The following is a 24,909-nucleotide window of genomic DNA, read 5'->3' on the forward strand; positions in this document are numbered from 1 at the left end:
ATGGACGACATCATCGCCCTTTCCAAAACCCTCACCCTCAACCCCAGAAACCACAACCAACCACTAACACCCTTGGACGATGACCAGATCCCACCCCTTAAAACCATCACCCTCAAATCCAGGCCCCTAGCAAGCCATGCTCTCACCTTCTCCTGCGACGCCGAACTCGCCGTCGCCGCAGACGACTCAATCCACGTCTTCCTCCCCGAGTTCCCAACCCCAGAAGAACCGAACGCCAAGCAGGATCCATCCAAAGACGACAAAGAAGATGCCCAGGCTACAGCACCAGCAGATGAAGACCCCGCAGGCGTAGCAGCAGCAGCCCTCGCCGCTGCCGCCGCAGACGCCAAAGACGGCGAAAAGCTCTACCGCCAACAATTCTACACCTTCCAGCTCCGCATCCCCACCTCCCGCAAACCCGACCCGCGCATGAACGCCGCGCTCTTCGCCGCCCGAGGCCTCCCCGTCCCCTCCTACGACGACGACTGGGCCGCCGGCGAAGCTGCTGCCGGCGGCCCCGGGGAAGCAGCAGTCCCGGACCCCTCCTCCGCATTCGAGGGCGTCGGATCGGGCACGGTAACAGGCTACGGCGCCTCGCTGAACCAAGTCGTGGCGATAGAATGGTCCCCCGGAAACCTAGGCCGGAATCTGAGGGCGGTGCTGACCGTGATGCTGACCAACGGCGCGCTCCTCGTCATCGGCGAGGGAAGCGGGAGCGGAGGCGGTAGTACCAGCCACGGCTCCGTCGACCTCGGCGCGCGGATGAGGAATTTTCGGGACTGGCGGATTTTATGGGGCGTCGGCGCGAATCTACCGCTGCCGGACCCGGATGCCGAGGAGGGCGGCGACGAGGGGGCGCATCTACCGCGGGATAAGGTTAGGTCGTTCGCGTGGGCGAGGATGGTTGGGACGGGCCAGGCGCTGTTGGCGTACGCGACGGATCTGGAGGAGGTTGTGGTGTTGAGCGTGCAGTATTACCTCCCCAACGAGATGGACGATGCGTCGGATGCTGGGTCGTATGTGTGGGAGGTGGAGGAGGTTGCGAGGTTTGATGGACGGGGACCGCATCCTAGCTTGGGCGTGAGTTCTCACTCTTCTTCCCTCCCCTTTCACGATGTCCCAGAAAACTTTCACCCCTGAAGTCATGTTTGCTAATGCTACATAGGTCCTGGACCCCGATTACATCCCCTACACCTCAGCCTTCTCCCTAAAATGGAGTCCCTGGTTACACTCAGGCGACACCCGAACCGCCATCCTGTCCTACTGCGCGAGAAACTACGTCGGCTTCCGCCGCATCACGATCCCAGCGGACTGGAAGCGCGGCGCTGCCGTCGAGATCGCCGTCGAGGAAGCCGACGTCACGGGCATCTGCACGAACCTGCTCTCTGACGCGTTCGTCGAGTGGGAGGATGCCGTCTGGGACCGGGACGACGTCAAGGTATGCCGGGGCGTCATCGCGTCTCCGTTCAAGGCTTTACCTTTTCAGGTTGCGCTCAACGGGCCCGAGGGCACGGCCAAGGAGCCTCATGGGACGGGGGTTTGCAAGACTACGTTTCCGGAGGATACGACGTCTCTGGACGCGACGAATCCCATCACGAGTAGGGTCTCCCATTTACCGGCGTCTAACGGATGATGAAGCTAACAGTGTTGGCAGGCCTGATAATCCACCCTCCAAACCTCTCCAAAGACACCAAAGCCCCAGGCTACTCCCTCATCCGCCTCTCAGCCACAGCGACAAACAACAATTGGTTCCAGCAAAGCACCGCCGATGGCGCCGCCTCGCCCTCCCCAGACTCCTTCCCCAAATGGGCCGAAACAATTTCCTCGACCGTCAAGCTCTCTGTTCCCGTCACCATGCTCGGCCGCGGCGGTGGCGCCGGCGCCGGCGCGGTAGGCGGGGACGGCGAATCCGTTGCCTCGGGAGACGATTCGGACTCGGAGGACGACGACGACGATTTCGATTTACCCGAGGACGCGGGCGAGCAGATTCACCCGCACCGCGTGCGCATGTGGGGTATGACGATGACGCCTGCGGGCGGGATGAGCGCTGTTTTAGTATCGCAGCATAGTACGCAGAAGCCGGAAAAGACTGTCAAGACGAAGGTCATGTTTGGGGGACGGGTCGGACATGGGGCTGCGGCTGCGTTGACAACGGCGGCAGGTGAAGGCGATGAGATGGATGTTGACGGAGCAGACGACGGTGGCAGAGCGAGTAGGTTACAGTACTGGCAGAAGCAGAGCACCGAGGCCAAGATGTGGGATTGGATGTATGCCGGCGGACCTGCTGTTCCCGGTACGCTGTGGGCTGGTACCGGGGATGAGGCCAGGGCGGGGGGCGATGATTCGTTGAGGAAGAGGTTTGAGGAGGTGAAGAGGAAGCAGACGTGTGTGTTTTGTCATGCTTCTCTTGTTGACGAGGGGAAGGAGTCGATTTGCGAAAAGGGGCATATCTTTGGTGAGTCTTGCTTTGATTTCTGTTTCAGGGGTTTTCGTTCTCCACTAACGTCGATAATAGCTACTTGCGCTTCAACCGGCCTTGCCATCCTCGCGCCTGGCATCTCGAGAGCTTGTGCTGTTTGTGGTCTGCGGTGTCTTGTGGCTAAGGAGGTGGTCAAGATCGCGCAGGAACACATGGGGCCGGATGCCAAGGTTGATGCGTCTGAGGAGGCGTGTGGTGGATGTGGCGGCAAGTTTGTGGTTTAGGCAGGAGAAGCGTGCTTCTCACGATACCAAGGGAGACCGAGGTCCAGACAGAGGTAACCGGTGTAAACAAACTTCAGCCTCGCTGTATCATTGAGGCCCAGAAAGACGGGAGGTTGTACCTTAGACCCGCGTGACTGTAAAGTAAGGCAGGCAGTTACCTTCCGTACCTTCCTCTTTCCCGACTCATCCACATCCACACACGATACGTACCTACCTTACCTTTCCGACCCTTCATCCGATAATCTTTTCCACCACCCGAATACACAAAAAGCCTTCATATACCCCCTCAAGTCCATTCCCGTCACCAGCCAGCAGGCGCCCCCCTAGGTCGGGGGGTCAGGTCAAACTGGCTGGGTGGTGGAGTGGTTAATGGTCAACAATTAAAATCGCCAACCAGCCTACTCGACGACAGGCTTAGCGCATACGAGTATCACGAGTTCGAGTCCCGGAATGAGCACCTAAAAATTGAAGTTTCCCAGCATGAGCACCAAGAGATGTAGCCCCCAGTTCAGCACCGGGGGGGTGAACTCTTTTTAGTCTTTGCTTCGAATTATTTAAGCGACCCTATCCACGTTTGTCTCTTGTCCTGATTCAAAAGGGTTTAGTGATGATATTCTGATACTGCTCTGCTTATTGCTGCTAGCTAGTGTATTAATCGACCCGAGTGTCGGCCACTTTCACTCTCGGTCTATCTCCCAGGATCGTCGACGGCCCCTAAGTTTTGGCACCTTCGTGGCAGTACGTGAAGATGACTGACCGATCTCAGATTTAAAGGCCGCTGAGCACCTCATTAAGAACACCAATTTTCATACAACTGCCTCACTAATAAACCCTATCGCCAAGCTTGCCATAGCAGCCGAGTGTGCCATTGGTATCGACCCAGACCACATCGGCTTGATAGAGAAAATCGTCAAAGTCAGTCAAGAGTGAGTGGATAACCAGACAGAAAAGTGCGCTTACAGATGCTGACCTGCTTGAACGCAAGGAGTTTGTCTTCCTTATGGGCCGGATCTCCGCGCATCCAGCACTGCAGCGTGATATTCGCTGAAGGTTCTTTCCCTACCGGCACGGGCGGCGGGTTCGATATCGTGCAGATTTCACCATTTGAACCGCCACTTTTCGTTTATTCACTTTGCGTTAGTCACACATCATCTCGCGTCTCGTTGGAATAGGTTACTCGAGGATCGGTCAGGACTTGGGTTTTGACTCACTTTTCGCGCGCGACGAGTTCGCCTTGATCGTTGGCCACGCAGTTCTTGAGATCGAGCTTGCTCGGCACAATAGTGTTGTTCAACGCTTTGCTTGGACAGTCAGCGAAGAGCCAAGTTTCGTTGAACTGGCGATAGTCCACCGCCGCTCTCCACTGATTGTTCAGGTCGAAGTGGGTGCAGTTGCCCAACACCGTGTGCGCGCAGGGAAATTCTCTGTGACAAGCTGACTTGTTGTCTTCAGCGGTCGCTGCGGCAATGACGGCGAGACTGGCGATGAGATTGAAGAGTTTCATAGTTGCGACGGACTTTGTTGATCGAGCAGGATGGCTTGAAATCTGAGAAGCAGAGGCAGCTTGAAAGTTGACAAAGGCCCGTATGCGTAGCGTGGAAGTGGAACGGAGGTTTTAGAGGTCAGTGGATGTGCGCGTCCTCGAGAAGGTTTGATGGCATTAAATACTGGATTCGCGGAGTCTAGACGGTATCGACTTAGATACTCTATGCGTGGACCAACAGCGAGAGACGTCAAAAGGAGGCTGATCATGAACAGTAGATAGTCGAGAACTGGCAACAAGCAACGATGAAACAGCCCCCGGCAGCTTGGGGTCGGTCTGGGCATCGTTGGCATAAACCGACCAGCCAAAGGCAGGGCAAACTGCGAGTAGGGGCATTTGGCCCTTCGCGACAAGGCAGTTGGTCGCTCTAGATCATTCGTTCCATACTGCCAAGATGATGAGTGAATGTTCAGATAATTTCAATAAAGCAATGGCATAATCTTCTGGCAGATGAACATTGCGGCTCATGTTTGCTCCGTATCTCACCGTCAAGGACCGTTGAAGATGACGGGTCACGCGCGCGTCTATCCTTTTCGCCAAACTGACTATTCCCCCAAACTTGAAGCTTGTTCATATATAAAGAAGCTATGTTGAACAACTGTTCTACAGCTTGTTTGTTGAAAGTCTATAATTAGCCGCTCGCCAACAAGGGTGCTCATTTCGCGGCGACTGTTTCTTTGTCTTGAAATGTGTTGCTTGGGTTGCTTCAAGAGCTCCATTCTTTCAATCTACATATACTGCATCTCACGATTTGGGACTGGAAAACACTATCACTCGAACATCATTCGATGTTCGGCAATGGTTATGCAGCCCTCGGATACCCTTGGCAGCTACTCTCTCGACACCAGCCTCATACTTCAATCGTGAAGTCTCTGGGATTCCACTGTGTTGGATGATTTGTGAAATTCCCGACTAGACCTAACGGACAAGAGTTCACTTGGGCGCTACAAAGGGATGCAACGTCTAGATATAGCTTAGTACTTAGGGTGCATGAACCGACCCCAATCTCATGATAAAGCCATGTCTACCTTCTACGAGGCAACAATCTTCCAAGGACTGCGAGAGAACCGGTTCTCCGGATCATACTTGCTCTTCAACTCCACCAACCTCTTCGCATTCTCCCCAAACCCTTCCTTGACACCTACATCGCTGCTCGCATAGTTGTTATACTGTCCCACACCGCCCCTCTCACCAGTGTGGTTCTCGCCTTTGATTCTTGCCGCCAAAGACCGGTTCCAGCCCCTGATCATGCCGTCCTTGGCTGGGTCCGTCCAGCAAGTCAAGACCATGCAGTCAAAGTACGTTCCGCGGTTCGAGTACGATGTCGCCCCGAACGGCACGCTCACCACCTTGTCCTTCCTGTAGATTTCCACAGCTAGGATACTTCCCCGCATGTCGTTGCCCTTGGCCGTCTCCTCGTCGACGCGCGAGTAAAACTCGCTGCTCATCTCTTCCCATTTGGCTAGCTCGAATGGCGCGGTGAGGTTCGCTCCGCCCATCAGCCGTCTTGCGCCGGGGCCCTGGAGCTCATCAAGAATCGTGTTGGCTGTTGGGTAATCCATCTCGGCCGCCATGTTCACCAGCGGTCCAACGTCAAGGAGTCCTTTGAAGATGCCCTCGGTCGCCTCCTGTGCCGTTCCATTGTGGAACGGCTGCACAATAATCATAGGCTTCGCATCTGGCCCCGGCGGACCATACGCAAATCCCATAATAACATACTGCCTCCCATCCATCCTCTCCACAAACTCATTCGCCCAAGTAACCAGCGCAGGCAGCTGCGAGCTAGCAAACATCAACGCCCCATACCACACCTTCCCCTGAGGAAACACCTCGGAAGTAAACCTCGTAACAACACCAAAACTCGCGCCCGCGCCACGCAGCGCCCAAAACAAGTCCGCATTCTCCGTCTCGGACGCAGTAACAATCGAACCATCCGCGAGAACAACCTCAACCTCCACGAGACAATCGACCGCGAGGCCGTGAAGCCCGCTCAACAGCCCCTGTCCGCCGCCAAGCACGAGCCCGCCGACGCCCGTGTGCGATACCGTCCCGCCGACGGTCGCGAGGCCGTGCTTCCAGGCCGCGGCGTCGACGTCCTTCCAGGTGCAGCCGCCGCCATAGGTGACGAGGCGTTTTGCGGGGTCGACTGTCACGTCGCGGAGGTGGGATGCTAGGTGGATGACCATCCCGCCGTCTGAGGATGAGGTTCCTGCGGTGGAGTGACCTCCGCCGCTGGTGGTGAAGGGGATGTCATGTTTCGTGGCGAAGCGGATTGCTGCGGAGACGTCGTGGGCTGACTTTGGCTTGACGACTATGCCCTATGGAGGCTTCAGAGGTGTTTTTCACGTGCTGGGCCGAAAGGGAGTTAGGGTGGAGGGGCTTACCGCTGGTTTGATGCAGACGATGGACCATCGCACGAGGCTGTCTTCGTATCCCTCATCGCCGGGCAGGAGAACCTCGCCGTTGATGTCTGCCCTCAGGGCCGGTACTTCTTGTTGCCACGATGTCATATTTCTTGTTTATGATTGTGGATGGAGAAGTAGGTGAAGTGTGTTGTATCTTTGAGAGTTGTGGTTGATTTAAAGCGTGCGACCCTCTCAGTACTCTGTGCAACAGACGGGTATGACAACGCCAATCACCTTACAAGTTCCTCGTTCCGATAAATTAGGCAGAGAACGAGAAACACAAACACCATGGATCAGCATGATTCTGTCAAATCATTGGATGCAGCGTCAAGCAGGCCACGAGCTCTCGCCTGTCAGCACTAAAAAGGGAACTAAACGGATCCTTTGTGGGAGGTATATTAGTAAGCTTGTGGACGGAGAGATGTTGTTCACTTGCGGATGCTGGTTTGCGCCAATGACTCTTGTATAGAGGATATGCTAGATAGACAGATGTCCCTTACTATCAAGCAGCCAGATTCCAAAGTCAAACCCCTAAGATTAGAAGATCCGTCTGTCCAGTTTACTTGAGAAGCGCGGGTGTAAGTCAGGAATGTCGGGTACGGGGAAGAGTTGAAGTCTAAGAGACTCTTGGAGTTCGTGTAGTATTTGCCAGCTGGCCATGGCATCTGGCAATAGCACCTCACATCCCGGATTGCTAGCCTTCACGATACGTTCCACATGTTAACGTCGATAATAGCGATGTTATTGCTTCTTTGCACTGATTTTGTAGCCCAATATATCATCAATCAAGCTTGTCTGTACGAGCAACTTACAGCTCAGCCAAACTCTCCCCCTTCACATTCACAATCCTCACCTTACCCCCACCTCTACTCCCAGAAACAACAACAGCCTCACCCACAACCCCCTCCGCATCCCACCCGAAATCAACAACCCCGCCACCCCGGATCCGCAACCCCTTCACGCTCCCGCCGCCCCACCTCGCCGGGATAGCGGGCCCAAGCACCACCGTCCTCACCTCATCCTCCCGGGACCCATATGGCAGCGGCAAATCCACAACAAGCATACTCAACACCGCACCGCTCAACCCGAAGTTCGCGTCAATCTGAAACGGCGCTCCCGTCCCGGAATACATACTCAGCCCGTTCTGCGCAAAATTCACGTCAATCGCGTACCGGAGCTGGTCGTAGGCTCTTTCGGTATCGTTTAACCGCGCCCAGCACGCCGCCCGCCAGACTTTGGCCCAGCCTGCGTTCGCGTCGGGCGCGTTGCCCCTCCCGCGCGAGATGAGCGTCTCTCGGACGGCGGACTGGATTGTAGCGTTGGAAGCGTAGCCGCCTAAGAAGGAGGAGATGGAGGCGCCCGGGTACCAACCCGTCAGGTGGGACAAGTGTCGGTGTGTAGACGGTTTATCCGAGTTATACGGCGCCGATTCGGGGAGCTTCCATTCCTTGAGGCCGCCCCATGTCGCGACGTGGACACCTTTATCCAATTTCGCGAGGGACTCGGAGACGGAGTCCAGGAACGTTTGATCCTCGGCAGAAGCAGAGGGGAGGACGGACGCCCCGAGGAGGACGTACTCAAAGACTTGGTGGATCATCTGATGGTAGTGCGCGCAGCCGAACGTCGTGGGGCCGGTCTCCGGGCTGTTGCAGGGGTTCACTACCAGCGTTCCGTCGCGCGAGAAGGCGTCGTCTTGGAGCTGGGTGAGCCAGAAGGCGGCGACGCCCTTGATGAGGGGGTAGCCTTGGGAGGCGAACCAGGTTGCGTCGCGGGTGTAGTCGTAGGCGTCGAAGACGTGTTGCATCATCCAGGCTGCTGCTGCTGGGTCTTTGGTGGTGTTAGTCGGTTCAGGTCTGCTATATGGGGAGGGAGAGAAAGAAAAAAAAAGGGGGGAGGGGGGATAGTAACTTACAGTTCGCCCACTCCGCGCCCTCCTTCAAAGCAGTATGTCCAAACACATTCATCTCATTATGCACAACCCACCCACTGGCATTATATATCAACCTCGCCGTCTCCGTGCCCCTCGGAACCCACGTATCCTCCATATAATCCCACAGCGCCCCCTGCGTCGCCTCCCCCAACCCCGTCTGGTCCGCGTGCCAGTAGTTCATCTGCAGGTTAATATTGGCGTGGTAATCCGCGCTCCACGCGGGCCAGAGCTGCTCCGTCCAGCGGCCCTGGAGGTTGGCAGGTAAAGAATTTGCGCGGGAGGAGGCGATGAGGAGGTGGCGGCCGTAGTCGAAGAGGAGGGCTTCAAGAAAGGGATCGCCGCCGTTGGGTGTGGTGGAGTCGTAGGAGGCGATGAGCTGGGAGGTTTCTGTTGTGGTGGAGGAGTTGAGGGGGTCCGGGAGGGTGAGGGTGAAGGCGGATTGGAGGGTTTGGTAGTCTGCGATGTGGGAGGATAGGAGGTCGGAGAAGGACTTTGAGGAGGCGGACGTGGAGATGGATTCGATTTTGGGACCTGGGTCTGCGCCTTTGAAGGAGTAGGAGGAGGCTGCGTTGCCTTTCTTTTGGTCGTAGTTCGTTTCGGCGCTGATGATTACCGTAAGGGTGGTTTGGCCTGGTGAGGGTGTCACTTTGAAAAGGCCAGAGGACGTGCAGTTCGTGACGGCGGCGGACGAGGACTCGGAGGTGAGCTTCGCGATGGAGTCAAACTTCATGCCCTCGGGCGGACCGAGCTGCGTGACGCCGGTGAAGCGAACGTGGTCCGCGCCGCAAGTCACATTATAGGTATCTGCCTCAATGAGCTGGTTCTCGAGACCTATCGTGACGGTGGGCAAGGTCGTTGTGCCATTGCTTGCGGCAGAAGAGGTGGCGGCGATGTGGTACACGCATACTTGATCCGGGTACGAGCAGAGATTGGTGATTTCGTAGTCTGCTGCGTTTGCAGTGAACGTCGTCGTGTGGACGCCTGTCGTGAGATGGAGGGTGCGTTTGTACGAGGTGTAGTTGCCCACGCCGTCGATCGTGACTGTCAGGTTCGCGAGAACGCGGTTGCCACCGTAATTTGCTCCTGAGCCGAGGATGGCTGAGACATCTTTGTTATTGAGCGTTAGCAACACGGCCCTGGCTTGGTTCTCAAACGAGGTTCTGTCTTTACCTCCGGTCCCATTCTCGAAGATGAATGAGCGGATTTCAGGAAGAGCGTCGTACTTTGGCTCTGTAGGGTTACCGCCTGTGTAGTTCTGACAGGAATCAACTTTAGTGAGATGTTTACTTCTCATTCGACGAGTTCGAAGACTCACCGAGGCCTCAAAGGGTCCGCCAGCCCAAAGAGAGTCAATATTCAGATTGACCTTCTCCGCATGAGGCGGACCAAACGGAATCGCTAGAAGCGCGTCAACATCATGGTCACGGATGGGGATAGTAGACTCTCAAGTCTAGACTCTAGATTCACCCCCAAGTTTGCCATTGCCGATAGGATATCCAGTCTTGAGCAAATACGTATCCGAACTCGAATCTCCGTACGTCGCAGGGCTCGAAGACCAGAGAGACCGAGCCTCACATACCGCGAAGCTGGCGCACAGAGCCAGCGCTGGGCTCGACGTAACCTTCATCGTAAATAACAACTTGACGTTCGGGTCCAACTTAACCTACACAGCTCTCCATGACTGAGATTGGCCTTGGCCTTCTTTTAAAAAGGCCATTGACCAATCCAACCCCGCATTTGAACCATTACATCAATACCACCGAGATCTCGCGTGGCTACGTAGTAAACAGCAACATCACCTCACTTCATCTCGGGGAACGCGGTTGCGTGAGGTGAAGCGGGGAGTAGCCTTGGTGTGGGGTTCGATCTGCCTGGTGCGCGCATGCATACCCGTTGTCCGTGATTTCCCTCCAATGAGGTTGTAAGTTCTCAATGATGTGCAGGTTGCAGTTTTGCTCCGCTTTCTTTCTTTCTGTGCCTGGTTCAGTCACAGTGATCTCCTTACTACGTGACTTGGCAAATCTATTATGCTTTGGGGTATCCGGTGAAGGGGGTGGTTGACCGACCCCGATTCGGGCCGTTGGGGGAAATCGCTTGCTGCGTGGTGAACTGCGGGGTTGCGAGCCGAGAACAGGAATCTTGGCGCGGACTGCTCCGGGACCCCAAGCTAGACATGAGCTGAGCGATGGAGTTGCGTAGCGAGTGCACAAGTTGCCTAAAGGCAGTAAGTGTTTCCGCAGTGTTGCAAAGTGCTCTGTTTTACCCCTTCAGTCCTGCTAGACTGTGCGGGTTTCTACCTCGTATGAGCTAGGCATCGCTGGACCTCAAGCCAAGCTGGGTCGAGGATGCAAAACTTGGCTCACGAAAGAGAAGCACATAGATGGAGAGCCGATCTAGTAGTTGACTTCAACTTAGGTTTTAATGGTCTATAGACCACAGCAACTAATTCTAACTGAAATTCGAATTTTCAAGTAGGGAGAGAGGGAAGGGGTGAGAGCTGCATACTTCCGCAGTCAAACCTGACCAGGGCATTCCTCGTTAATCTTGGAAGCATGCAGGCGGGATGATCGTACCGGACTCGATACATTAGAGATCTACTACCCGTCTGGCATGGATGACCGTACCGAAATATCGACATCATCCCACCGGCTGACTGAGGTCCAACGTAGGATGGCAGGTTCCGCCAAACGTAAGATATTCAAGTCGGACGAGCTGCCAAACGGCTGGTATCTACCAACCAACAGAAAAGTGCTCAAATTGTTGAGACTTTTCTTCATGATCATGAGTCTCATCTACCTCCTACCTCAATGACGAATAGGCACTGGATCAACATATAAACGTTCTGGTGAGAGCACGTAGGCTTGAACTTGGTTATTTCTTTTCGAGTACTATCCATCCGGCAGCATGTACATGCCGATAGACTCATGTACCTCACACTATCATCTCATCACTCTCTTTCCTTCACTCGCACACACACATATCCCCCCCTCCTCCGTGGCTTGCAAAGCCCGTGGTCTCGGTAAATACCCAAAAGGGGCGGGTTCAATGTACAGTTCCTCCAACGAATCCCGCACATTTGGTCCTATATGTACACATCAAGAAAAGGGCGACCCTTCCTGAAGAAAAACAAGACATTATATGAATAGAAAAATTGGCACACACGCTCGAACAAAGCTTTGATGAAGTGAAAAATGGTCGTAACAGGACAGTTGGCTGGCTTAGCCGGCAACACCAGTGGCGGGGTACCCTATTCATTTTTGTCAGTAGTTATTCTTGTAATGAAATCCGCAGCGAGTATGACTTACACCATGAACATGTTGCGATAATGGCATACAGACAAATGAGCTGCAGCCCCTCGAGCCAATGACTCTTGCCGTCGGCAATCAGGTAGTTGACCAGAAGAACGGCGACGAACAGAACAGCAACCTGGAAGAGGTCGAAGCTGAGCGTCATGGCATCGTTGCCCATCCCCCAGCCGATGATGATCAACAACGGAATCAGGAACAGCGCAACCTGCATAGACGAACCGACGGCGACACCAATGGCGAGATCCATCTTGTCCTTGATAGCGACAGTGACAGCAGTGGCGTGCTCGGCGGCGTTGCCGACAATGGGCAAGAGAATGAGACCGACAAATTCCTCGCTGATGCCGCCCTCCTTGGTGACGTAATCGATGGAGCTGACCATGGCTTCGGCGCAGAAGGCGATGAGAACAGTGGCGCCGGTGAGAGTGCCGACGGCGACCAAAAAATGCAACTGGGGCTCCTCCTCTTCGTCCTCGTCTTCCTCGTGACGCTGCATCATCATGCGGCTCAGCTCCTGTCTCTCGTTCTCACTCTCTCCGCGGACACCGGTCTGAGCCATGCGCGCTCCAGTGCCGGCCAATCCGCGAGCGAGAGCGCCCTCCTTTAAGCCGCCGCGGCTCCAGGGCTTGGCGGCGACCTTTTGCGACTCCTCGTTGAAGACAGCGTTGTGCGTCTTGAGCTGGAAGAACAGGTACGAGGCGTAGATGATGAGCAAAATGACGGCTGTGCCACGGGAGAGAGCGGCGACATGGACGGTGTTGTCGGTGCCGTCGTTCTTGTCAAAAACGGTGGGAACGATGACGGAGGCAACTGCGAGAGCCAAGAGTGAGGCGGCGGTCTGGGCAACGGTGGTGTTGAAGTATTGCTCGGGTCGGTTGATTCCGCCAAAGAAGAAGCAGAAGCCCATGACGAGCAACAGGTTGGAGAGAATGGAGCCAATAAGTGACGTCTGCACAATCAAAACCTTTCCTTCGGCCAAGGCGAGAATGGCGACAATGAGTTCGACGGCGTTTCCGAAAGTTGCGTTGAGAAGTCCTCCCAATGTCTCACCCGTCCTCAGTGCGATTTCCTCGGTTGCGAAGCCCAGCATGGCTGCTAATGGGATGATGGCGATGAAGTTGACGACGAATACAGCAATCTTGTTGACAGAGGAGACGTAGCTGATGGCGATACCGGCGGGTGCTGCTAAGATCAAAATGTTGATGTATGAGCTGAGCAGGGTTCTTTGAAGCTGGTTGGCGACGGTGAATGGCGTTTTCGGCTGGACGTGCCGAATCAGACCGGACTTCTGCTTCTTGGCTTTGGGCCTTTCCTCCTCATCTTGCGGCAAATCCTCGCCTTGTGCGTTTTCCGTCTTTCGATTCCTTACTCCACCGTCCTCGGGCTTGTTCTCAAACATTGTGTCGCCGCTGCCGCTTCCTGTTCCTGATCTCGTTTCCTTGCCCAAACTGTTGCGTACTGTCTCAGAATCTCTGGGTGCGGGCTCGCTCTGGACGTGATGTATCGCCTCGTCGGTTTCCCTCTCTTCCGCGGGCACCTCGCGCTGTGCCTCAAGATTGGCGCCATCCCAGGTGGATCGTTTACCGGGTTGGTTCTCCCATGATACGTGACGGAATGGGTTCCATGTTTGCTCCTGACTCCGGCGGCTGAGGCCGTGAGCTTTGCGTTTGATATCGAAGTGGTTGACTGAGCCGATGAGTGACGGCATGGTCAGTTATGTGTTTGCAGCGGGCTGAGCGCTGGCGCTTCGTGATTGACGTGTGGAAGGGTGAGGTAGGAAACAAATTGGTTAGGTGAGGTGAGGTATGGTCAAGGGAAATGATTCGTTAAGTGAAATAGGGTAATGACGTGAAACTAGCTGTGTGGAGTGCAGGTGGGAATGATTTGTGGAGGCGACGGAGAGAACGGGGATAGATAGTGGTGTGGATGAGAGACAACTGCTCGAGGTCACACTTGACACTCGGCGGTTGCACAGGCAATTGGCGGGAGAGAAATGAGACTAGATTGGTAGTCTAGAAGATAGTCTCCCACCTGCGAGTGGAAAGGGATGGGAATTGGAGGTAAGGGGCGGAGGGATAGAAACAACAATAACAACAATAGTCCGTCGAGAAGGGAAACAAATTAACAGAGCGATGATATGGGAAACGCAATGAGAGTGTGTAATGTGTTTTGCGAATGTTCCTTTGGGCTGCTATCCTGCCAAGAAAGACGATGCAACGGTGACTGGGGGCAAGATGGGGGGATAGGGGACGGGGGTAGGCGGGTAATGAATGGGATTTCGGTCTTTTGGCTCAAAGTGAAGACTTAGGTAATAAGGGAAGAAAGGTACTCACAGGTGTTCATGCTGTGCTGTGCCGTGCCGCGCCTGGAGGTGACGACGGCTATTCGGATGGTGGATACGAATGTATTCGTAAGGTAAAGGTGGTGTGTTGGTGACTTGGGTGTTGGTGGAGTGCTTGGGCTTGTGCTTTTTGTGGCAAAGATCAGATCGCTTCAGATCAGCGCCCAGATGTTGAGACGAAACGCGAACCGAGCTGTGAGTCGGGGTTCTTGTAGTGGCCTTGTTCCGGGGTTCCTCGTTGGGACGAATGGATATGTCAATATTGAAATGCTGGATGAGAGAAGATATGGACAATGATATTGTTGTTGTTGGTCTTTCTTATGGCGCAGATGAGAGCTTTGCGCTTTGGAATTAGATGATCAACTGTGGCGCGGGAGAGAGGCCTCCTTGGCGCAAGTCTTCCGCGTCTGGGGGCCGGGGTGCCGGAGATGAGACGGGTCCAGTCCGATAGACGGTCGGTACTTTGGGTCAAATGTGAAGGGATTGCAAAATCTGCCAAGCCAATCACCTGTGACCGCAGAGAAGACGCGCAAGCCAAGACCGGTTGCCGCCGCTATAGAGAAGAACGGTGCAGCGCTGCAGAGAGCAGGAGAGCCTAACTGACGACAACGACTGGGCTCGGCCGGGCTGTGTGAGGTACTGCGCTGTCGGTCGGCGGTGTGACGGCGGCGAAGGAAAGGTGAACAAGTGGCCCCGCGAGCGCGAGCTGTCTGGTTTGGGCCTTGCGCAACGGCGGGTGTGTCGACTGGAGTAGCGTATATGCAACTAGGTGAGGCAGTGCAAGTGCTTTTTTTCTCTCGGAAAAGTGGGAAGTAGAGCTGGAGGGTACGAGTGCGAGTCGTGTACGAATATCTGTAAGGTCCCTTGAGTCTTGACTCGGTTGTCGGATGACCTTAGTCAGCTCGAGATGGGACGGTTGATGGCTGAGCTCTCAGAGTTTATGTCTGATGGTCGAGGTGTGAGACTCGGTGGTGAGGGTGAAAAAAGGTGTGAGAGACGGGAGGTGAGAAGAACGAGGGACGGTTTGGAAGAGAAGAAAGGGGAGCGAGGGAGCTTTAGCTAGTTCTTGGCCCCTGGATGGCACTAAGATGAAAATCGTCACGGTCCCATGGCGACCACAACATTAACCATACTCCGTACTCAATGAGAGGCGGGAGGAGAGACGAGTGAGAGACGGGAGATGAGAGAATGGCGTTGAATGGGCTGGGGGCGTTTCACAGTGGCAGGCCCTACGTCAGATCCAGCTGTGTAGTGTGTCTGTCCTACCTAACCTTACCTTATTTTGTTTGCATACATTGTATGTTCGGATACCACCTCACCAAAGGCAGTGACCACAGCAATGAGGTACCAATAGTAGGGAAGCGCCGTTGATTGCAGCCATCCACCGATGCGCAGACGCTAATTTCCCTGAATCGGCACCTTCCATTCTCATTTGAACATTTCTCATTCATCGTCCCTGCCCGATGCCACACATAAAGTGACCACGTAACGAAGGACATGAGAAGTAAGGAAAGTAGCAAGCGAATAGCAGTTTCTTCCTGTTTCTCACTCCTTCCCAATCTCAGGTACAAGGCGATAAATAGCAAGTGCAACTGCTTGATGAGTGACTTCCCCAAGTCCCCTTTCACGTCTGTAAAGCGGGGCAACGGGTCCCGTCCCTGCCAGTTGTAGCCCCCCTTTCCTCGGTGCCTTTTCAACTTCTCCCACTTCCCTTGCCATTTTCACTAAGGCAATGCCCCGTCTGTGTTTATAGCCATTTCATCGAATAAACTCCCTGCGGATGAAATCCGTCCAATTGAGCCATCACGAACAAACCATCCAAACAGCATCCAGACACATCTTCAGGACGTCGTTGATGTCGTCACAACCCCCGGTGACGTGCCAAGCCGACGCCACGCCTCTCGAGTCTCTCCCCAATCCTCCAATCCTACCCTGCACAGCAAAACAAGACACGACAGCACCAAATGCGCGCCCAAAACAAGCTTCTGCCAAGCCCCATTTTTGCCAAGCATCAGAACACAAGACTTGCCAAGGCGGTCACCAGTCGATCGCATCGTCTTGGCTATTGCTTCTTCATATTCATCAGTCTGAGATAAGAAATTGTCTTTCGTCAATCGCCAGTCTGCCACTTTTCTCGAATCAAACTAGAAGGAGGTTCAAGACAAAGTAGATCAAGTCCACCTGCATACATGGAATCACTCGCTGAGTCGCATCATCGTCAGGTCAAATCCATTCAGACTTTGAGAGTGTGTGTGTGGGGCGCACAATGACATCAGCCACCTACACTCAATTCCCAACTCAAATCGTTCCCCAGGCCAGCCACACCTTTCTTCCTTCTACCTCCGTAGTAGACTCGGGACTGTCTGACAGCCAGACCGCAACACCGCTTCAAATCAGGTAAAACCACCTCATACTTTCCCAATACCCCATCCGTGACAAGGGGTGGAACAGACAGTTAGGTAGACAGCTGGACCACCAGCTGCCACTTAACCTTTTGCCTCATTCAGGCACGCTCGCCCACCACACCAAGAATGACGGGTTCCAGACCAAGGTAGATCCCATCCCCACCCCAAACCTATCCGAGTCTTAGGGGCTCCTGGATATGTGTCCGGAGTGTGTGCTTGCTATGCGCCCACCGCTCCCCTCCGGCATCTTCCACTCTCTGCTTCTGCATCCGTAATCTTGACCCATTCGCGATTTCGAAATCGTTACGCGCCCACAAAGGGAAATGCCCCGGTATCGAAATTAAACCTCACACAGCCCCCGTAAAGCCACACCTCGGTACGGAACCAACCCGCACGGGAAGTGGTGTGTGGCTGGGGTAAGGTACATCTCCCAGCCTGGAACGTACCGAAAGTCAATTGGCGTTGCCGACAAGCCACCTCCCGCTTCCCGAAAGTCACATGACGCCTCGTCGACGCCACCTAGCCGGTAATGAATTCTCCGACCAGGCGCCTCATCGTGGCGCAGCTGCACCCCCAGAGTGCATTTTCCAGATCCCAGGCCTTTGGTCTGCACAGCTGAGCCACACATCACCTGCGCAAACTGTCTGCACTTGCAATATTGCTCATCATATCACAAGGGGCGAAGAGCGTACTATCATGACGTTCTATAGCCCCCGAGTCTTTATGGATCGTGTTGTGGAACAAGAGATCGATCATCATAGAAGCCATTAGGTGAGATCATGACGCTGAAAGTGACTGGTGGGCGGGTGGCCTCTTTGCCCAACCATATCGCATGACTTGATGATCGTTCACTTTGGCAGAGTGATTACATAGCAATTGACTCTCAAAGTAATATCAGAGCCAATAGACTTCCTCAACAACAATGATGGTCGTGTAAGAGAACATGCAAGCCCCTCAATTGGGCAAAATATAGACAGACATCGTGAAAGATCACTGTATCAACGCTAGTACTATGTTCATTAGCTTCATAATCATCTACACAGAAAGAACACCAGTATACACTATCCACACAATCACATCACTCCCACTCCCACCCCCACCCTCACAGTATTCTTCCACCATCACTCTCTCTCCCTCTCCCTCTCTCTAACCTCCCTCCTAGGCCCCCCACCCCCCAAACCAAGCCCATCCTGCACACTCGCCCTCCTCAAAAACTGCATCCCCGCCGCCGGACTACTCATCAAGCTCCTCGGCCCCGGGCTCGGGCTCCCACCACCAATATGCAACCCCCGGAGCCCTTCCGGTCCACCTCCACCTCCACCTGCGCCTCCATACCCAAGCCCACCACCACCGCCGCCAGAATGCAAATCTCCAAGAACACCCGCCGGCAGCCCCAACATCGGTATACTCGCCTCCGGCACAGCCTCAAGCCCAACGACAGTAGGCCTCATCGCTCCGGGGGTAGTCATGGCCTGCGGCGGGCCCCGCTCCAGCGTCTCCTTGTAGAACGCCTCCAGCCCCGGCCCGTCGTTGCAAAACGCCTCGAGCTCCTTGAGGATCGGGATCGGGTCCACCGCGGCCGTTGTGTTTGCTGCTGATGACGCCGTCGCGCCAGAAGGCCCGCCAGACGCGCTGGAACTCGCTCTCATATCCGAGGCCCTCACCGCAGGCGACCCACCACCACCTCCGGCATAGAAAACGGGCTTCACCATCGGACTGCTCATCGGCGTCGGCTCCGGAATCCCAAAGGGCGTGTACGAGCCCACGGGTATAATCCTGCCCCCACGCTCAACGACATTATTCGTACCACCACCACTGCCGCCGGCGCTACTATTCGCCTCCCTCATATCCTTGAGCTCCTTATCCCGCGCCGTCCAGGCCCGATTACTAAAAAGCCGGTTGGCCAGTACAAGGAAATGTCCCTCGTCCGTAATCTCCGCCAGCAGCACCCCGGACCGGTGAATATACTGCGAATACTTGAAATCCGGCCGACCCCACGAGTACCTCACCTCGACGTCGCGCGGGAAATTCGACGCGGCCTCCATGTCGAGTACAAAGTCGAATTTCCGCATCAGGACCTTTTGGTAAAAGTGTTTCCCCGGCGCCGTCTGCGGCGAGAATGAGTTGGGCTCGTAGTACGTCACCGGCTGCTGGCTCGGCGGCGGCACCGACAGCTTGATGAGGTACGGCCTCCTAAAAGGGTTCACCTCCGTGATAGAGCACGCCTCCTTGATGGGCACCTCGACCAGCCGCAGGCCGTACGTCGCCGCCTCGCGCGCCCAGCCCTCCACCACGTCCTCGATCAGCTTCGCCGTCACGTTCATCCAGTCGATGCGGATGTGGTAGCAGTTGTCCGGGTTGTGGAGGCGGTCGTAGTGCAAGTCGACGCGCTCGGGCCGGTACGACCGCTTGCGGTGGTCCACGTCGTATTTGATGACTTTGCTAAGGCAGACCTTGGGCACCTTTTTGTTGCTAAACATGACAGAGTATGCCGTCGGGGTGGTGGCGCCCGAGATGGGCGAGTTTTCCTCGTTGATAGACGTCGGCCGGGAAATCATGCCCGGCCGCGGCGAGTCGCGCGGGACGTTCTCTGACATGGGTGTCGAAGGCACCGAGACGTCGCGGCCCCGGCGCGAGTTGAACCAGCCGGGAGGGTGCGGTTTCGCGTACTCGGTGGCAATGGTGTAAAAGTACTGTCCGTCCCTGAACACATGCCGGCGCTCAACGTGCTCAAACAGCCCGCCGCGGTCCTTCTTGTCGTCCGACGGCCGGTCGTATGTCTTGACCATGAGCATATTACCCAGCTGCTCCGCCTCCTCGCGGCTGTCCAGGTCCTCAAAGTTGTCCATGAGCCACGTCGTCATGTCGGACCCGATGAAGCAGTTGTAGTGCAGCCGCAGATGCCACCGCCGGTTCTGCAGCTTGACGCCGCCGTTCTCGACAGGCTGCTGAATCGCCTCGGCCAGCGCCGAGAGGTTGAGGTTGGACTTGCGAAAGTGCTCCCGGCTCGTAATGAGCTGTCCCTTGCGGTTCTCGCCCAGGCCCTCCACCAACGGTAAGTTGTCGAGCTCGGCCGCGATGACGACGGACGGGTCTTCCGTCTTGTACACAATGTCCAGGGGGTTGGGATCGCGCTTCGACTTGGCCGTCTGGTATCTCCGCTCAAACGGCGGGATGTACCGGTACTTTTGCCATGATAATGAAAGCCGTCTGATACCCTCTAGCCGCACCTCCTCGGCGTTGTCGCCGGCTTGATTCCTAGGCACCGCCGACGACCGCGACACCATGGGGATGAGCACGAACCGCGTCCGCCAGAACCTCAGGTTTTCAGTCATCTCATCGTGGTGGCCCGCAAGATACGAGTCAATGTAGTTCCAGTTCCTCTCGGGTTTCGGCGTCGAGATATCAACCTCCTGCGTCCGATACCCGCTTTCCATCAACGTGCGGATCGCCGGCCTGTATAGCGGGCCGGAATTGGAGTTGCCCACCGTCAGCTCGGCCGGTTTGCGTATGTAGATATTAACCTCCACCTCCGTGCCATTAACACACGAAAGCTGGTGGATCGTGTTGCCCACCGAAAGGAAGATGCTCGTGCCGTCCTCCATCGCCTGGTCGCGTGAGAAAATGTCGGCGATCCGCAGCAGCCTCTGCCCAAACGCCTTGGCGACGGACGGGCCAATGACTACTTGGAAGCCTTGTGAGAAACGGAGACTGATCAATTCCCGTAGGAACTCCTCTCTTGATTTCGGCTCCTCGGTAAGCTCGTCATCGGCATTCTGTGCAATGACATACGGCTGCCTCTGGTACTCCGTGTCAAACTGTGATTTTGAAGGAAAGTACTCGGTCGTGAGCGGCACAGCGGCCGGACAGCACAGGGCCTTCCACTTCATGACCTTCATCTCCGAAGTCCGGGGGAAAACATGTTGCCACCTGCTGTAGAGCACCGTGTCGTCCACTTTGTTCCTGTCCGGATTCGACGGGTTCAGCACCGTGAGCCAAGGCGAGATGGCCGTCGTCGGCGACAACGTGGACGGCAGTTCGGGCATAGCACCAGCGCGCAGCTTACTATTGAACATTTTCTGATTGTCTTCCTCTGCCCTGAACACGTGAGAATTCCTCTGGTCGGGGTCCTCCCGGAAATGATCCTTGCGCGCCAGCGACGACGACGGCAGAACGGTCCCGTATCTATGCTGCTGGCCGACCGAGCTCTCGCCCCGCCGCGAGGAGGATTTCATGTTGATGGGGATGCTCGGCGTCGAGGGCAAGTCTGTGAGGGTATCCCGCGAATCCGACCGGAACAGCTGCGGCGAGAACGAGGACATGGCCGTCGAAATACTCGGCTTGATGACCTGCGGCGACGACGGGCGCGGCATCGTCGACATGACCAGCGGCATCGTGGGACTCGTCACGCTTTGCTCCGTTGAAGCCTTGACCGTCTCGAAGCTCGCCTCCGCCGCCACCACCTTGGGCGCCGCGATGCCGAAGCCCCGCAGGCCGAGACTGATCTGTCGCATAAATCTAGGAGGCTTGGACGGCGATGCTACAGACATCTTACCCGCCACGCTGTGAGAATCGGGGGTCGTCGACGAGGAAGTGGAAGACGACGTCTGATGAGATGATGTCCCCGCCGCACCCGCGGATGGTGCCGCCGGGGGGTGGTTCGCAGCCTTCCTCGCAGCGGCCACAATCTCCGCCTTTTCACTATCGACAATGTTGACCGATAACTTGCGCCCCGCCGTGACGGCCGCGAGGCTCTGGTTTGGTACAATCTTTTTCTCGGGCAGCGACGTCCCAAACAGCCCAGCGTCCTCCATCAGCTGCCGCCTCGTCGTCTCCTCTAAGTCTCTTGAGGCTCTTGCCTGCGCAGGCCGCCGCGACCTCGGCAATCTCGCCCTAGTCTCGTCATACTCCTGCAGCTGCTTCCACAGCGACTTCTCGCCCGGCTTCACGAGCCTGTCGGGCATGAACTTTTGGAACCCGTACACATGGTCCACGAGCGTGTCCTGGTGGCGCTTCAGGGGTATCATGGCGATCTCGTCTGTCCCGCTGAGCCGCGACCGTAGCGAGCTCTTAGACTCGGTCGTCGTCACAGGGAACAGCGGGTCAGCCTGAAGCGGTGTCGTCTCGATCTCGTTCGTCTCCAAGACGCTGCGCATCTGAAGATCATACATCCTGGCGCGAATAGCAAAGTCTTCGCTCTCATGGCCCTCCTTGTCCTCGGACACCGAGAGGGCGATGCCTTGATACGACAGCGCCTCTTCGGATGTCCCGGTCCAGTAGGAGACGTGCAGCCATTGTGGCACCGCATACGACCACTCGTCCTGCGGATTCGCAAGCCTGTCGATGCGGTGAGCGAGCTCGAGTCCCTTTGTCGGTGACAGCGACTCGGCCATCGACTGGTAACTGCCGATGATGGGCGTGGCCTGCTGCTTCGGCGTGCTCTCGCGGCTCCGTACGGATCTCGATCTCGACAGGCCGTGAGAGCCCTCCGAGGTCTGCGGGTTGCGGTACCGGAAGAGCGGGACGGAGTGGAGCGGCATCTTTGGCACGCAGATGAGGTCGATGCCGATTCCGTTGCCGACGAGGGCCTCGGTGGTCCGGCGCAGAGACTCGTATTCAACCTCGAATACGCCGGGCCCGGGACTAATGACCACAATCGAGATGCCCGTCCGCATGAGGTCGCGGTCCACATAGTCGTGCGCGAACTGTGACGAGGCGAGGTTGATGGCCTCGAGGAAGTTGCCGTACATGGCCAGCGACGACTCAGCCTTGACGCGGTTGGACGCGATGCCCTTGCCGCCGTTCTCCTCGGCCAGCGGCACGAACGCGCTGTTGGCCTTTTGGTGGTGCAGGCTAATGTCCCGCCGGAAGAAGTTGAACTCGCGCTTCAGCTGGTTGAGGATCGTCGTCCACTCCCCGCTCGCCATCTCACTGACGACGACACGGTAAAAGTCCTTGTACGGCCTGCGGTCGCCCGATATTTGCACGCCTGTGTAGTAGTCCCCATGCAGCGTGCTGCTCGCCAGCTCCGTCGTCAGGCCCGTGTCGTATTCCACCCTCGCGAAGAGCACGATGCTCACGAGGTGCTTGGCCTTGAGCTTGGCCCATTTCTTGAACAGCGCCGGCAGGAAGCCGTTGACGACCTTGTTGAAGAGGATCTCACCGGACCCCTCCGAGTCGAAATCCCACATCTCCCGCGCCATCTGGATGAACAGCACATACCGCGCAGACTCGCTCCGGAAAATCGGTCTCGTATTCCTCGTGAAGAAGGCGGAGTGCGTCTTTCGCCCGTCCACGAATACTGCCGTGACCTGCGCTTTTATCGTGCCCATGAACAGTATCGACTGGCCCTTGTAGACTGTCCTTTCCGTAAGTTCGCCGATGGCCAGGCGCCACATGTCGGATCGCGAAAGGTACTGGTCCTTGAACGAGAGCTCAACGTGCGAGGCGGCCGTCGCGGGGTTGTCAGCATCCACCGGCGTCAAGAGTACCTGCGTGCCCTTTTTCATGCCAAAGGCATCTGCGATATGTTTGACAACGTAGATGTCGACGTTGGGCAAGCGGCTCTTGAGCTCCTTGGACATCTCCTTTGCGACGCAGAAGTACTTCTTCCCTAGCGTCGCTCCCTCGGGCGCCGCATCGCCTTGTCCCGCTCCCGCACCTGTGTTGTTCGCAGCATTCCCGCCGCGCGCCGTCGCATGGTCCTTTGTCGCAGTCTTATCGCCCTCGGTCTTGATCACGGTGATGGCCACGAGGCTCCCAGGTCTGACATCGCCCTTGATCACTTCCGGGCTCAGAAGCACCTCGTCGCGCGAGTATCCCTCGTTGACTCCGACGGTGCACCTCCGCTCAAGTCGGCGCTGTTTCACGGAGCTGGACGAGTTGTCGCCGCGGATGGTCGAGGCACTGGAGACGGTATCGGGGGATCGGGGCGAGTCGACGGACGATGTCGCGGAGGGCGGTTCGAGACTGGTTCGGCTGAACTGGCGGAGGTGGGAGGACCAGTTGGGTCCCTTGCGTAGAGAGGGTGCCGCACCGGCATTGCGAGGCATCGTGGGAGCAGAGCGTCTTGGTGGTGATGGTGTTAGTGGGGGAGGGGGGAGAGGGCTGCTTGTTGCGCGACGAGGGAGGGGCTCGTCAACGGTGGCCTGTGTGGAGGTTTCGCAGTAGCATTTCGTTGCTTGCGTTCAATTATACTGAGTCTATTCGTATGTTTCGTTGGTTATGGGATCGTGGACCTTGCGAATGGCTTCAATCGGCTGTAGTTGAAGCTCCTAGATTGACCGTAGTGGCATCGTCACAGGGTGCAGCTCCGTCGCGACGGCAGAATTGTGGCGCCGAGCTCTCACTACGCCACACCGCCTGCCGCTCTGGCTTAGACAATCCCCAGGTTTTCGACGCTCGCATCTCCCAGGGTCTCACCTGGTCTCAATTGAGCCTATCCAATGTGAGACCCACGGCCTGTCATCGTGTTAGCCGCACAGCACAATGCATTCTTTTTGAAGGGACTTCGTTTCTGTATCAGACTCAGCTTGTGATTTTCAAGAATACTCTCAAATCAGAAGTTAATTGAACTAATAATACTCATCCAGTATTTAGAAACTTGAAATTGACTTGACTATTCGTGTAAGTCAAAACTACAAGGAATGGCCTCTTTCCGGACTCCCCAACTCTGTTTATGTGACCTCGCTGCCTCAGAAGTCTTGATCGCGCTGACCTCTTTCGGTTTACCGTCACACGCTCTCGTACTAAAGCAGTCAGCCACGTCAACTCAACACCATCCAGATATACAACGAAGCTCGTTCACCGTGAGCAACTGACAACCAACTTGTGACACCTTTAATCACCCCGAAGCAAACACTCTGATCCCCTTTCATTCCCGCCAAGGAGGAGCATCGCACAGTGACAACGCAGCTATCCGAATCGATGCCACTAAGTCAACCACCAACCTTTCTTCCTACTCGCCTTCCTCCAAAAGTCTCAATAAACATATTCCATGATCCCAGTATGAACAGGCGAAGTTGCGTAATATCTAAAACCTACGAGTCATCAGCCCCAAACTTTGTTTATGGAACAGAAACAACTTCCGTGCTTCCGTTTCCTTCCCGTGCCTGTATGTGCCAACCCGGGCCGGGACAGAGACATCTTTCTCGTGTCTGTGTGTGTCCCGAGTCTTGGGGAAATGACCCGGCTGTACGAGACTCTCATCCGTCGTCTCTTGTGGCTGTACGACCGCTGTCCAAAGCTCTCTTCCGTTGATGGAAAACAAAAAGATCT

The 24,909-nt window shown here is 55.8% G+C and overlaps 6 protein-coding genes across 6 annotated transcripts; 1 reads left to right on the forward strand and 5 right to left on the reverse strand.

Annotated features, from left to right (window-relative positions):
* CCOS01_04958 (uncharacterized protein) lies at positions 1-2,703 on the forward strand (the record flags this gene model as incomplete). The annotated part of the gene is made up of 4 exons (XM_060453139.1): positions 1-1,080; positions 1,166-1,598; positions 1,655-2,455; positions 2,516-2,703. The coding sequence occupies 4 exons, from the start codon at positions 1-3 to the stop codon at positions 2,701-2,703; spliced, it is 2,502 nt and encodes an 833-aa protein (XP_060317097.1).
* Positions 2,704-3,525: 822 nt separating this feature from the next.
* On the reverse strand, positions 3,526-4,207 carry CCOS01_04959 (uncharacterized protein; the record flags this gene model as incomplete). The annotated part of the gene is made up of 3 exons (XM_060453140.1): positions 3,526-3,596; positions 3,664-3,818; positions 3,915-4,207. The coding sequence occupies 3 exons, from the start codon at positions 4,205-4,207 to the stop codon at positions 3,526-3,528; spliced, it is 519 nt and encodes a 172-aa protein (XP_060317098.1).
* Positions 4,208-5,277: 1,070 nt separating this feature from the next.
* On the reverse strand, positions 5,278-6,756 carry CCOS01_04960 (uncharacterized protein; the record flags this gene model as incomplete). Its single annotated transcript, XM_060453141.1, has 2 exons — positions 5,278-6,564; positions 6,631-6,756. 2 exons carry the CDS (start codon positions 6,754-6,756, stop codon positions 5,278-5,280), a joined length of 1,413 nt encoding a protein of 470 aa, XP_060317099.1.
* A 703-nt stretch (positions 6,757-7,459) lies between these two features.
* CCOS01_04961 (uncharacterized protein) lies at positions 7,460-10,208 on the reverse strand (the record flags this gene model as incomplete). Its single annotated transcript, XM_060453142.1, has 4 exons — positions 7,460-8,478; positions 8,564-9,836; positions 9,897-9,979; positions 10,049-10,208. 4 exons carry the CDS (start codon positions 10,206-10,208, stop codon positions 7,460-7,462), a joined length of 2,535 nt encoding a protein of 844 aa, XP_060317100.1.
* Positions 10,209-11,799: 1,591 nt separating this feature from the next.
* Positions 11,800-13,594, reverse strand: CCOS01_04962 (calcium/proton exchanger; the record flags this gene model as incomplete). The annotated part of the gene is made up of 2 exons (XM_060453143.1): positions 11,800-11,828; positions 11,887-13,594. The coding sequence occupies 2 exons, from the start codon at positions 13,592-13,594 to the stop codon at positions 11,800-11,802; spliced, it is 1,737 nt and encodes a 578-aa protein (XP_060317101.1).
* Positions 13,595-17,753: 4,159 nt separating this feature from the next.
* Positions 17,754-23,684, reverse strand: CCOS01_04963 (domain found in Dishevelled; the record flags this gene model as incomplete). The annotated part of the gene is made up of 1 exon (XM_060453144.1): positions 17,754-23,684. One exon carries the CDS (start codon positions 23,682-23,684, stop codon positions 17,754-17,756), a length of 5,931 nt encoding a protein of 1,976 aa, XP_060317102.1.
* Between the last annotated feature and the right edge of the window lie 1,225 nt (positions 23,685-24,909).

This window comes from Colletotrichum costaricense (genome assembly GCF_030867565.1).
Source record: "Colletotrichum costaricense strain IMI 309622 chromosome Unknown Scaffold_4.1, whole genome shotgun sequence".
NCBI classification, from domain to species: domain Eukaryota; kingdom Fungi; phylum Ascomycota; class Sordariomycetes; order Glomerellales; family Glomerellaceae; genus Colletotrichum; species Colletotrichum costaricense.